Source organism: Brienomyrus brachyistius, chromosome 16 (genome assembly GCF_023856365.1).
Source record: "Brienomyrus brachyistius isolate T26 chromosome 16, BBRACH_0.4, whole genome shotgun sequence".
Taxonomy (NCBI): Eukaryota; Metazoa; Chordata; class Actinopteri; order Osteoglossiformes; family Mormyridae; genus Brienomyrus; species Brienomyrus brachyistius.
Genome location: NC_064548.1, coordinates 2,291,507 through 2,306,840, shown reverse-complemented (window position 1 = coordinate 2,306,840; position 15,334 = coordinate 2,291,507). Strand labels below are relative to the sequence as shown.

Sequence of the window (15,334 nt, the reverse complement as noted above, 5' to 3'; positions counted from 1 at the left end):
CATGATGTACAAACAAGGTGGAACAGTATGTTATGTTTCTAATAGCCTAATTAAAGATTTCTTGCACACATTTTTTTCATCTGTATTTACTAATTTAGAAATATGAATAATAGGATAAATATATATTTATTATATTAAAATATTAAAGCAGAAAGAGCTCTTCTACTGGAATCTATACCAGTATTGGTTGTGTATCAGAATTGAACCGGAACTGAAAAAATGTGGAACAGCCCATTCCTAAGAGGAATATTAGCTGGCAATTAAAACAAATTTCTGTGTGAGGCTTTAATAAAAGCACAATTCCAGTTGCCCACAATGAGAATGATTAACATTTTAAAGAGACAAGTGAAATGGTAATTTCTTCACTGGCTTCAGGGAAACAGGAATATTGATTCTGCGCTGTCAACCTGATCACCATTAACTTGATTCCAGAAACACGGAGTTGGTGCTGGGCTGGTTCTCGCTTGGTGCCTTTTGAGAACCAGCCTGTGTTTCCACCGGTTTCAATAGTAAAGTAAAGGTTAATCTGTATTACGGTGCCCAGCTTTTCTGTGGTGCCATGCTGGAGCCATTATTTTTCTGTAGGCAGCTGCTGGCATTTTTTTGAGGAGGAAACGTGTGGAACCAGTGCCAGACTGGTAAAAAGAGAGATTGTGTTCAGCCTACTTCTACCCAAGGAGCATTAACCCTGAGAACAACACTCAAGAGCCATGCTTACAGAGGAACTAAAGAGACACACCAAAAAAAACAAACAAAAAAAAACTACAGTCACAAAAGGGGTGAAATGGTATACGAGTTTTACATTTAAAATTTTCTGCATCACTATGGAGAACTACGAACTACGAGATGTACTCAGGCAAGTGCAATTTGGGTAGCAATTAATCAGTCAGCAGAGTATTTACAGCACACCAACACAAGAAGGGATGCTTTATAAAGTGTTTTCCACATGCACTAAGCTGATGCCTGGAATGAAGGCACTGTACATGATAATACAATGCCAAATGCACAGGGTTACCCTGTGATGGCTCTGGACCTAGTGCTGCTCATGCTAACACAACACACAAAGATACCAGAGATGGCTAAGGCTAGTGCTGTATGCCAAAACAAGAGAGAGTGTCACCCTGAGATGGCTCTGGACCAAGTGCTGCTCATGCCAGCGCAACAGAGTTACTCCGAGATGGCACAGAAGTATGTAAGTGTAATAAGTACCAGTACTAAAGAACTGAAATACCAGTATCCCATGAAACAGTAATCTGCCTTATACTAAACTCTATGATATTTGGTAAAATGTTGGACTAATCATCTTATATGTGCAGCACAGAAATAAAATAAATCACTGGGTTGCATACATGATAAATCTTTGTGTATTATTATGCCCGAAACGACTTCAAATAAGCAACAAAATGAGGACATTACTGAACAATTCGATTAAGTTGCACAGGGATGATGAAAGTGTGCGCAGGCCAGGACCGTTCAGTGTGATGTCAGCAGAGACCCATGGAGGAATGGGGAGAGGGGGGCAATCATGCCTGGACACAGCACAAAGCATCTGGGGAAAGTATGAGTATGCTCTAAAGGCTGATTTATACTCAACGCTCACAACGTATGTGTACACATCATGGCCGCCACGAGTTTCATGCGTTGCTTCCACAAGTTGTCTGTGAGGCAAGAAATTAACGGGACACAAACGCAAGATGCAGTACCACCAAAAATTGGGGTGGCAGTATGGTCACTGACACAAGACTGTATTTTTACACGGTACAGTTAGTATTAAAGTACTAAGAATAAGGGGCTGGAAGAGCTTAACATTTTCAGTGGCAAGAGAGAAAATACACCTAGCATTAGTATGTCCCACTGTGTACAACGACTTCAAATTTTAATGGCAGATTAGGTTTCTAAGAAAGCAGTGTCATGTATACATCCATCCATCCATTTTCCAAACTGCTTATCCTACTGGGTCACGGGGGGTCCGGAGCCTATCCCGGAAGCAATGGGCACGAGGCAGGGAACAACCCATGGGGGGCACATACCATTCACTCACACATGCATTCTTACGGACAATTTAGCAAGTCCAATAAGCCTCAGCATGTTTTTGGACTGTGGGGGGAAACCGGAGGACCCGGAGGGAACCCCACAACGACATGGGGAGAACATGCAAGCTCCACACACGTCACCCAGGCAGAGACTCGAACCTAGGACCCAGAGGTGGGAGGCAACAGTGCTAACCACTGCAGGTTTACGTTTTGCTAAAGCATTTATATTGTTATAGGAAACAAAACTTAGCAAGCTGTGCAATTTTAATGACTGTTCCTTTTCAAGATTTAGTATACATTAGTTTAAAGTATATCTACTATCTAGATATAACACCATGCAATGCAACATTCAGCATGGGGTGGTAAAGCGAAATGTGGTAAAGTACCAATACGATGTGGAGCAGTGGTTAGAACACAGAGAGAATGCTGCAGCAGTAATCCAAAATGAGCATGCCAGTCACTGTGGAGTACAACGTCTTTTGTCACAAATGATACAGGTGAGACTAGAGCCGAAGCAGCCAACCAAGACGATCTACTCGAACCACCCCCTGCTCGACATGACCTTTAATTCTCCAAACAAACGTAAACTATGCTCACAAGTATATTTAGTACACTGCTTACGTAGCGTACGAGTTACTTCACGTATGTGTCGCATCAAGTATCTGACAGGTCCGTCTCCCTTCCTTATCTGCCTGTCTGCGTTCCCTGTTCTGTGTCAGGTCCTGTCCTGGCTTCTGCCATTGTGCTTGTTTTGTCTGTCCGTGCTATTCCAGGTCCCTCGTTAATGGTTTTGCTCTTGTGTTCCAGGTCCTGTGCCCCGGTCTCGTGCTGTCCGCCGCACCCCTTGGGGCACGCCCCGAGTTCGTGCCTTAGGGGGGGGGGGTTCTGTCATGATCTGCGCGTCCAGTCCTCGTGTGTGCCACGCCTCATCCTCGCCTGCCTACTTCATCCTTTCCCACATCTCGCCTGCTCACCTGATCCTGGCTCGTAACAGCTTTATTTGTAATTTAAATACTTTTTGTTAAATAGTATATGTAACAGGTTTATCTGCTTTGTGTCAATTTTCTATTTTCTACCTATATTATATATATATATAGTACCAAGTTAAAATAAAACATACTAGCTGAAATTACCATATGTATGCGCCGCTGCCTTCCTGCAAGGTGCGTGATAAAAGGCAAAACTGCCCAATTAACAGTAGAACCGCCATTTCCCATATTAATGAATGTCAAACTCTAACTCCAAGCAAGACGTAATTCGGCTTATGCAGCCCTTTTGTTTGCACTGATCGGCCATTAGTGTTAAAAACAGTAGCAAATCTAACAAAAAGCGGGCGTAAAAAATGGACGTAGACAATTGGTGATTTCATGTTCGTCAAAGATGACCTTTTTTAACAACTGTATAAAGTAATGTTATTTTTATACAATTCATGTGAAACACAAAATGTACGTTTTCAGGGTTGCCAATTGTCATGCATCTGGCCTGACACTCAGGCTTTCAAACTCACGATCACACTCGAAATCTTACTGCAAATATATAGCAATAAGTAGTTTGCAAACCCTACAGACTATTTAGAAGTTAATAAAATGGTTACATAAATGTAAATACATGCAAACCCTTTCCAGCTGCTGCTCACCTCATTTTGAACTACCTGCCTCGGGAGTTCACCTCGATCATTGCCACTGCGGTTTACATCCCACCTCACGTGGACACTGGTTTGGCTCTTTCTGAACTGCATGATGTGCTGCGCTCATTGTGGCAGGGGAATTTAATAAAGCCAATCTCAGACAGGCAATGCCGAACTTTCATCAACACATTACATGTTCGACGAGGGGAGTTAAAATTCTGGATCACTGCTACGCATCATACAAGCAGGGTTACAAAGCTGTTTCACATCCAGTGAAATCAGACCATAACGCCATTTTCCTCATACCGGAATATACAGTGAGAATCAAATCGTTCCCGAATCAGAAACCGTGGGTGGACAGATCAATCCGCGCTGCCGTGAACGCACGGACCGCTGTTTACTCCGCCGCTCTCACTACCAACAATATGAGCGCCTACAAAGCAGCTTCCTCTGGCATACGATGAGTGGTGAGAGAAGCTAAACGCCGGTACTGGGAGCATGTGGAGTCTCATTTCCACGAGGGCGACATATGTAGCATGTGGCATGATTATGGACTACAAGTCCGAAAACATCGCAAAAGACAACGCCGACTCTGCATTTGCCAACGAACTGAATGTGTTCCACGCTCGTTTTGAGGTTAGCCAGGCGGCCACCGCTACCTACAGCCTGACAACCAAGGGTGGTGACATCATCAGCATCGCAGAGCACGATGTCTGCACAGCACTGGGGAGGGTGAACACCAGGAAAGTGGTGGGTCCAGACGGCATCTCTGGGCACCTGCTGTGCTGACCAGCTGTCAGGGGTGTTCACCTCCATCTTCAACAAGTCCCTGGTGAAGTCCGTGGTTCCTACGTGCTTCAAAAGATCTACCATAGTCCCCATACCCAAGAACAACAAGCCTTCAAGCCTACATGATTACTGGCCTGATATCGGTGGTCATGAAGGTGTTCAAGAGGCTGCTGAAGAATATCATCTCCTCCTCCATCCCCACCACCACTGACCCGCTCCATTTCACCTACCGCTCTAACAGATCAACAGAGAATGCCATCTCCCACATCCTGCAGACTACTCTCAGCCACGTGGACAAGAAATGGGGCAACATGTGAGATTGCTCTTCATTGACTACAGCTCAGCATTCAACACAATAGAGCCCCATAGACTGTTCATAAAGCTGAGGGATCTGGGCCTCAACACCGGTTTGTGTGCATGGGTGTTGGACTTCCTCACAGGCAGATCTCAAGTGGTGAGGGTGGGCAGGTGTGTCTCTGGCAGCATCACCACCAACACAGGAGCTCCACAAGGGTGTGTACTTTCCCCACTACTGTATTCCCTTTATACTTCGGACTATGGGGCCACTCATGGCTCAAAATCTATTGTAAAGTTCACTGACGACACGGTGGTGTTGGGCTTCATCTGTGGCAACAACGAGAAGGCCTACATGGATGAAGCGGAGAACCTGGCACTATGGTGTCAGGAAAACTGCCTCCAGCTGAACACCAGTAAGACCAAGGAGTTGGTGGTAGATTTCAGAAGGAGACAGCAGCGCGATTACAACCCTTTGTCATCAATGGGGCTCCAGTGGAGAGGGTGAGCAAATTCAAGTACCTGGGCATCTACATCTCTGAGGACCTGACGTGGGCTGCAAATATCTGCGCTCAGGCAAAAAAAGGCAAAGAAGCATCTGTACCACCTTAGACAGCTGACAAAGTTTGGGGTCTCCTCTGCTGTCCTAAGGACTTTCTACTCCGGGGCTGTGGAGAGCATCCTCACTCAGACCATCTCATCCTGGTACGGAAACAGCTGTTTTGGACCAAAAATTACTTCAAAGAGTGATCCGTGCAGCAGAACACTGCTGCAGGTCAGCTCTTCCTTCGCTGCAGGTCATTTACACAAGGCGATGTAGATCCAGAGCCATAAGGATTGTAAAAGACCCCTCTCATCCTGGTAAACTATTTCAGCTTCTGCAAACAGGCAGAAGGTTCTGCAACCTTCCGACGGGAAGTGACATTTTTCATGACATTTCATGATGTTTTCATCCGAGTTCCGACTTGGAGAGAAATAATCGAACACACCATTTAAACAGGCCGGTCGCACGTACCAGAGCTCCGGGACTCGCTCATTTCGCCTTTTAGCTACCGTCGGACTTAAAGGTCATTCCTCCTAAAGGCTTTCTGGTTAAATGCTTTTGTCAACCTAACAAAGAAACAAACCACTGGTAAATACCGCTAAATTTCTTGTTCTTCTTTAAACATGTTGGTTAAATGTAAAGAGTTTCAGCGTTTTCTTCTTTTAAAATGACGTGCTGTATGTTAATTGGTTTCACTTGTGCTTGTTTAAACTCTTGTTTAAAATTTGTTCTTCTGACAATGTTTCGTTCGGGCACGTTTGTAGTTGTTTAAATTCCGCCAAATAACGATAAAGTTTTTCTTCTTTAAAACATTTTGGTGCTTTCTTCTTTCAAAATACGCTGTGGCGCTTGTGCCTACTGCAGATGGAACCCCCGCGTACGTGCTAGCTTGTATTCATCCTGCTGTTTTATTATTCCTTAAAATGTAATTTAAAATAACACATTAATAAATACATGTAATGTATTTTTATTCTATTAAAGTTTAACGGCAACCCTTATGTCCCAAACCATATGGCCCCTATTGGCAACACGTGGCATAAGCATGTATGATACCATATATGGACATAACCCCTCGACCAATCAGAATAAGGGATACGCCCCTGTCCCACTTATGACGTCAGAAGCGGAGCCAAATTAAGCTCCGCCCAAGGCACCACATAATATTTTTTCACATTCAAAATAGCCGCATTACTGCATATTCAAGTCGCATTCACATGGTAATTTCATAATCAACGCAACGGTGAAACGCAATCCAGATATATCATCATCAGCACCATAAAAAGGGGGGGGGGGGGGGGAGTATGGCCAGGTGTGAATGGCTCATGCATACACGAGAGCTCCTACATATTCAATAGAAGGCGGCCAGAAATAGTGACATTAGGTTTTTCTTATTTATTTATCCAACTTAATGTTGCAACTACACCATTTAGTCATCTTCATGTACCCAAGACTTGGTGATCAGATATCTGGGATCAAAACAAACTACCACTATTGCTTACTATGTACAGTGGTACGTCAGAACTCGAACTTAATCCATTCAGAACTCGGGTTCGAATCCTAAAAAGTTTGAGTTCTGATCGAATTTTCCCCATAAGACATAATGGAAAATCAATTAATTGGTTCACGGCCCCAAAAAATTACACCTAAATATGGTTTTCCTTAGCATTTAAACACAAAATGGACAGGATAAAACAAGAAGATCATATACTAAACACATCTAAGCACATTTATCAAAACATTAATCTGTAAAGTAAGAAAATAAATGTATCCAAACAATGTGTAAAGTAAAAAAAAGACACCTTTTTTGTTTATTTTCATTATTACTCTGCATTCGATAATTTGTTCATGACATTTGTACAACTATTGCGTAACTTTTTGATGTGCAATGGCTACCAAAATGATATAAAGTACAGTGTATTACCTGATATTTTCAATAAAAAAAGCACTATCACCAACAAACGATGCTATCACAGCGAATGCGAGGCTGAGACTAAAGCGTTACCCTTTGTTCCTGCTGAGAGACATGCCACGTGACTCATTTCCCCGCGCGTACAAGTTCTTAGATCAGTATTCACGGTTCGAATTCTGAGATTCAGATTGAGTTCTAGGTAATTTTTTTTAACTGGTTGGTTCGGCTTTTAAGAAATTCGAGTCCTAATGAGTTTGAGTACCACTGCACTTTTATAATATTTCTGCAAATGTTCCAATCTGCATTTTTCAATGTCTATACTTCGATGTCAAATTACAAACTTAACATAAATCTGATATATTTACAAAGTACATTAAAATTAACATGAGTGTAATGCCAAAACAAATAAGAAAAAAATATTTTTTTCCATGAATTAAGTTTATGATATTGAATGAAACGTGTGACCATGCCCAAGTCAGTGAAAGTGTGTTCCCTGCCCCTATTCTCTAGAGGGTTAAGATAACATGGGATGTTGGTATCACTCGCCTGCCAATCTATCACCTTAGTAACACCCTAGTAACCTCTTAGCAACCACCTAACAACACCTAAGCAACCACCTTAACTTCATTAGCAACACCTCAGTAACTACATAGCAACATCTTACCAACCAACCAGCAACACCCTAGCAATAGCCTAGCAACCACCTTAAGTACCCTATAAACATAGCACCAACTGAGAGCACATGCTTGCTGCTTAGGACAGCAATTATACTCTTATTTTTTAAGGAAAATTATAACTTTTGTTGTTATAATAATAAATAAACAAATAAATAAATATTATTCACTACTACTACTACTACTACTACTACTACTACTACTACTATTTGAAGGAGCTCAACCCCTATGAATTTTGTAACAAGGTCGCCAAGGTGAACCAAATCAATAAAATAACTTAAATGAATTAGATGAGTTGAGATTTTGAAACGAATGAAATGGATGAAATTCTCACCAGGAGAACCTGCATGACCCTAGGGCTGATTATAAAAAAGCAAAGCACATGACAGGTTACATGCTGATTCCTGTAATGAGTTGGGGAGGGGGCACACATGGGCAGTGCTTCACCAGGCCAGCAGGGTGCACTCTGCAGTTTGCGCTCTCAGTTACAGTTCAGAGAATGACTCGGACTCCCAAGAGACCACAATGCCTGTGTTAAATATACATCCACTGATGAACTGCATTATAGATAAACACACACATGAATACCCAGGCTTATCTGCACTGTCACATGATTACTTGTTATGCAACAGGCTGACAAATTCAGGTCAATTAAACAATTAATGCTACACAATGCATCACATTTAAGGAGCAGACACTACAGCACAGGTAGGACTCAACATAATTACGTCAATAGCAGACAGTCACACTGATTCGGAGCTACAATGGCTTCCCCCCAGGCTCTGGGTCCCCTTTCAAACAGACAGGCTTTAAAAGTCATTACGGTACTCAGTAGGCAAGGTATTATTTTTATCACTGGAATCAACATGAGCAGAGGCAGCCAAGTCACCCCTGGGCGGAGTCAGGCCTTGCCCTGTGAGTCCCCGGCTACTGACACTCACTACAGACTAGGTGTGTAACACAAAATTCACGGTTCGATACAAACCTCTGTTGTGGCTTCACAGTTTGGTGCAATTCCCATATAGCAGGGAAAGCAGAATTTGTCCTGAAATGATTATAAAAGCTGCAAACATGATTAGGAGCTACGGCCGTCACATAATATGCATGTGTCATGTACCGTTTGATACATTGCTTTTGGTTTGGTATGCATGATGGAATGAATGAACGCATTTCTTGATACAGGAGGAACCTTACTTCACAAGTAGATGTTCAACACAGAAAACATTATGCTAATCGTGAATGTGAGATAGTTACAGTTAATGCTAGTTACAGTCTGTCATGATCAGCAGTTTGGGAACATTTGTTTCCCAAAATTTATATATCCCCCATGGAGCCGAGACCATATCGTGGTGGAGAGGTTCGCGTGTTCCAATGATCCCAGGAGCTAAGTTGCCTGGGGCTTTATGTCCCTGGTAGGGTCACCCAAGGCAAACAGGTCCTGGGTGAGGAACCAGTCGAAGTGCGGCTAAAAAGACCCCTTATGACAAGTAAAAACACAGATCTACGTTTTCCTTCACCCGGATGCGGTCACCGGGGTCCCCCCCGGAGCTAGGCCTGGGGGTGGGGCTCGATGGCAAGCACCGGGTGGCCAGGCCTACACCCATGGGGCCTGGTCGGGTACAGCCCAAAGAAGGAACGTGGGTCCCCCCTCCAATGGGCTCACCACCTGTAGGAGAGGCCAAAGGGGTTGGGTGCAGTGCAAGTCGGGCATTGGCCGAAGGCTGGGACCTTGGCGGAGCGATCCTCGGCCCTCAGTCCCCCCAGAGGAGTTGGACGAAGTGGCTGGGGAGAGGGAAGTCTGGGTTTCCCTGCTGAGACTGCTGCCCCCGTGACCTAACCTTGGATCCAGAAGATGATGGATGGATGGATAAATTATACTAACACTGGAAAGAGAGTAGCTTATAAACTCTGATATGTAGCTGGAATCACACTCAACACGACAACTCATTTGAGACATCATCTGCATGTACGACTGGACCAAGGTAGAAACAGTCTCCGCTCCGTTTCTTGGTGCATAGAAAACCAAAATGATGTATGGAACAGTACACAATAAATACATTTACTGTTAAAACCCTATTGGTGGCTCCTTCAAAAAGTCTCAGTCAGCAATGACACACAGATTCACAAAAGGAGCATAAACACAAAGACTTAGACAGGCAGAATCAAACAAACACAGACACGAACAAAAGCACAATCTGAAAGCACAGGCTCCAACAGATGCACAGGCTCAATCAGATGTGAAGGATCAAACACACACAAGGACTCAAACGCTGCATGTGATGTCTGGTCTAGGGAATCAATATGGTTCTTTCAAAGCCAATGCCAATACTGATTATTACTAAACAAGGAAACCGATAACCGATATTTCAAACCAATATGTGTCTGCTCTAAAAATTTAAGTTGACATAAAATGAAAAATAAATACTGACACAAGACTTCATTCAAATGCCTTTAAGCATACGTTTAATTTTGAGAAATGTTCACAATGAACTTAAATGAAAAAGTGCAAGGAGCTGCCAGCAGAATTTAAAAAAATAAACACAAACAAATTAATGCATTGAAAAATAAATCAAATTACTCCCTGAGGTTTTATGAACTAAAAATGATTTTAAAACACTTTGGATGACAATCTAAGCTTTTGCCACTCATACGAACAACTTCTTTACGCGTGCTGCACACTGCCCTCCCTGGTGTTGATTGAGTGTAGTACTGCCATACTGCCATTTTTAACATTGTCTTTTGTGCATCCATGTGCATTGAGAGAAAGAATAAAGTTCAATGGGACCAAAGGGTAGCATAGGCCTAAGGTATGTCTCATAATTAGGGCTATATGAATTAATACTATTTATTATTTATTATAATAGCAGAGGTAATAATTCAATTCTGTTTATTATCTAATGAACATTGCAAAAGCATAAATAATGTAGATCTTAATTCTAGAGTTGTTAAGAACTGACAGAAGAAATTTTAATAAAATTAACAGAATTAACTAGGTAGCCGTCATAAGAGGGCTGTTAGCGAAGTATAACCTTGTTCTGTGTGCATGTGAGTGGGGAGACGACGTGCAGGCTTGATATCTAGGAATGTGATAAGGCTGAATGTTCAATAAAAGCATTTCAAAAAAAGTAGTTGTTGGCTATTTTTGTCCAAATACAATTTTGTGGGCCTTAAAGGTAGACCATATATCACGTTAACATCCTCCACTACTTCAGGAGAGAAAATCCAGCCATGGGGAACTTATAACCGGCCCTGCCAATGATAGGCTACAGCCTGTAGATTTTTTTAACTTGTCAGTTTTAAATTAAGGATCAATAAACGCACTTATTGACGTTTGCCAGCACATTTGTGGACGTTTAATTGGCCATTAGTGGAACAGTAGGTAACGCTATAATTTTCAGCTAACTAAACCTACCATAAACATTTGTGTGTACGTTTACCAAATGTTTAGAAGTTTTAATCTAATGTTATGTAATGGTGAGAATTTGTTTGTTACACAGGCACCAGTTACAACTGTAGTTTCTACTCAAAGATATGCTGTTATTTCTTCAAATAAACTATAGGCTTTCTGCCTATATTAATGATGGGGATTCAACGGGATTATTAACTGGGCAAGTCGGTGCATTAATAATGGACCTAAAGACATTATAATGTAGTGTTTTTGGAAATGCAGTGTTGAGGTTTGCGATTTATTGTAACAGCAATGTATCGTACCTTATCTTTGCGAAAGAACACTAACTTCACTGAAGCCCAGTCTGTAACTGCTTAGCTTTTGTGCCTTCTGCTAATTAGTGCAACGTTCTAGAATTTTTTATAAAAATGCCTCTTGAGGTTACCTTGGAGATTCCATGCTCCTTGGGGTCTACAACATCTTTCTGTGTTGACTGGCTGGGTTCACCACAAATCAGGTGGTGTGGTGGGAGGGACACCGCTCTAGACCAGAGAGTACCAAGTACAGGCAGTGAAAGACACGCTTGAGACAAAGTACTGCTTTAAAAAAAAAAAAAAAAAATTATATATATATATATATATATATATATATATATATATATATATATATATATATATATATATATATATATATATATATATATATATATATATATATATATATATATACATACACATACATACATATATACATATACATACACATACATACATATATACAGTATCTCACAAAAGTGAGTACACCCCTCACATTTATGTAAATATTTTATTATATCTTTTCAAGGGACAACGCTAAAAATATGAATATGAAAATATGAAACTCTGATAGAATGTAAAGTAATCGGTGTACAGCTTGTATAATGGTGTAAAGTTGATGTCCCCTCAAAATAACTCAACACACAGCCATTAATGTCTGAACTGCTGGCAACAAAAGTGAGTACACCCCTAAATGAGAATGCCCAAATTTCTCACTTTTGAAGAGCAATACCAGAAGAGCAATTTTCTCTCTAGCATGCTTAGAAGCGATGATATGGTCTCCTGAAAACCCTTACAAATTATATGTGCGATTCGCGAGTGCAAAAAAGGGGCGTGGCACCCAAATTTGAAAGGGCCATAACTTTGGACTGCATCAGAATTTTTCAATAAAACTTGGGGAATTTTCAGTGTTCTCTATAAGGATCAAAATACCAAGTTTTCATCAAATCAGGAATGATGCTCATGGAGCCCCTGGTTGATTTGGCATGGACTGACCCTGGTGTAAAAGCTCATTCTCCATTCTATTCGGCAAACATATCAGGACAAAGTCTTGCCTCTTATCAGATGGTTAACCTCTAAAATGTCTCATGAAGCAAGGCGAGTTCTCATGAGTTCAAAGGTTGTGGAGCACACCATAAAGTCTCGGCTGGCCTGGCCATTAATGATATCTCATTGGGCTCATAGCTCACACCAGGGTGGGTGCAGAAATGTCAACATCTCTCATAAAACGGATAATGTGACAGAGTATGTCCCAGTATGAGAACATGCAGAACAAATGAGCGCAAACATGACGCTGCCCTCGTGGTAGTACAGCATTCACTGGTACAGAGATGGCATATTCCAACTGCTGGAAGCAGAGGCAGCTTCCTGCAAGGACAACTGCCTCTTATTCTGCTCATAAACAGTGATATGCACACAAATGGACAAATACATATACATTTCCTTTCCAAAAGCCACATAGACAGTTTCATAGCTTCTGCAGATATACAACTGCATGCAACAGCGGGATGGTGCGACAGCAGTCATTCTGCGCTAGTACTTTCACCATACAGTATGTAAGGTGGGGAAGGGGCAGGACAGAATTCATCAATTAGATAGAGGGGATGATTAGGAAGACAGATCTTATAGAGCCATAGTGGGCAATTTTAGCCAGTACATAGGGGTACCACCACATTCCAATAATGCCCAAGGATCTCTTATGACCTCATAGAGTCAGGACCTCAGGTGTACGTCTCATCCAAAGGACAGCACCATTTTTACAGCATATGGTCCCCATCACCACACTGGGATCCACACGGACGACAGGATGGGCTAACCTGTTGGCCACGCCACACCACACCTCTTCCAGCAGCAACCCAGCTTTCCTAGTCAGTCTCCCATCCAAGTACTGGATAGGTACAAACCTGCTTAGCTTCACGTGGATTACCTAGTCTGAATTACAGGCGGTATGGCCGCTAGCCAAAAAATGATGACTATGGATCAAAAAACTAAACATACCAAAAGACTTGTATTTTGTTTGACTAGTTATGCTTAAGGTTAGGGCTGGTTAAGGATTAAGGTTGTTATTGTTGGGATTAGGGTTTTAGCCATAGAAATTAATGAATGGTCCCCACAGGTCTGTGTGTGCATAGATCACATTTGAGGACCAAATTGTCCCCAGAGTGTAGTAAAACCTGAAATTTCTCTACTTTTGGGGACATCTTTTGAGGCCCCCATTTGGATAACCTCAATTTTATAAAAATCTAAGAATGCAAATCGAAAAAGTAACAATGCCAAAAGTCTTGTATTTGGGCTGGTTACTTATGGTTAAGGTTAGGGCTGAGTAGGGGTTAAGGGTGTCGTGACTGGGATTACGGTTTTTGTGTGTGTGTGTGTAAGAGATTCTAATCTAGTCAAGGCATGGAGCAACAGACTACTTAGTAGTGTTTCACAGTGCCACATAAACCCGTCTAAAGTTGCATGAATATCAGATGTTTTCTAGCAACACATTACAAATATAAGAAGTTAGTATTCAGCAACTGACTGAACTGACAAATGAGCAAAGGCCACAAGGGCAACTTCAAAGAGATGAGAGGTCTGAACCAGAGACTTTGGGTCTTTCTACCTTCAGAGAGCAGGTTTGGTTCTGCAGGCCAAGCATGACTGAATGACCAAAGCAGGTTACATATCTTTTAGGGGCAGTGTAACAATTCACTCACGGCAAATATGTGGCGCGATGAGAAATCGATCCAAGTATGGAAATAAAGGAAAGGGAAGGTACTTTAGCAGATGGGCTCTGGTCAAGCCAAAGGATGAATTTAGAGATAATCTTCCTGAGGCTCACAGTTGAGTCTGTTAGAAAGTCAGCTGAGACTCAGGGAAGAGTCTGAAAACCAGCATAAGAGAGTCGAGATGCACTCACCGGTAAGGTTCGTCCTAGCACTGTAGGAGCCCAGGAACTCCCCATCAGTGTTGGGCGTGTAGCACTCAAACAGACCCTGGTCGCGGGCCTGCAGCCTGCTGATGTGCAGCATGACGGAGTCAGGAGCCAGCCGCTCCACGTAGACATCACCGGAGGCGACACGGGTGGCATAGGCAGCATACGCATAATCCTCCTGGGCAGTGCTCACCACGCGGATCTCGCGCTCTGGTGCCGATGGCAGATACATGGACCACTCGAAGTCCTGCACCAGGGCGCCCCTGTAGCCTGTCACATTGCACCAGATGGTGGCGTGGGAGCCCTCTGTGCGCACCAGTGGGCCAGGCTGCACCATCACCAGGCGTTTGGCTGAGCAGACACCAGCTAGAGAGGAGAGGGGGGGAGGGGTGTGGAGGCCAGGGAGGGAGACAGAAAGAGTGACTTTAGATTAAGAATTAATAATTTGCATGTGTACAACAGAATAGAATTTTTTTTTACTTGACTATTGATCCAAAGAGAGCTATGCTCCTTAATGATAGGTACTGTGGGTAATGAGCAACACACATCATCATCACTGCCTGAAATAAGTTCCCACACTGAACTGCAAGTTACAAAACAGTACAACAAAAAGAATTAACAAACCGGCCAGTAGGAGACCATAGAGCAGGACAGTGTACGTGTGTAAAGCAGTGGTCTGGAGGTAGTCAAGGGAGCCACTGGAAATGCCTGCACTGCAGGTTATGGTCGGGGCACTGCAGAGAGCCTGCCCGCCCTACCAGCTGCTACGCCACGCCCCACATAGCACCCAGTTCTCCATAAGGTACCGCCCCCTTCACACCCCCCACCTCAGAGGCATCCCTGTG

The 15,334-nt window shown here is 42.7% G+C and overlaps 1 protein-coding gene across 2 annotated transcripts in view; it reads right to left on the bottom strand.

The window, feature by feature from the left end:
• Positions 1 to 15,334, bottom strand: part of igsf3 (immunoglobulin superfamily, member 3) — a 220,961-nt gene that overhangs the window by 186,677 nt on the left and 18,950 nt on the right. For both annotated transcript variants that reach the window (XR_007382881.1, XM_048979018.1), the window contains one exon: positions 14,475 to 14,855. Coding sequence is in view for 1 of the 2 variants with exons in the window: in XM_048979018.1 (XP_048834975.1) it covers positions 14,475 to 14,855 (381 nt within the window). In the remaining variant the exon portion in view is untranslated. The remainder of the gene's footprint in view (positions 1 to 14,474; positions 14,856 to 15,334) is intronic.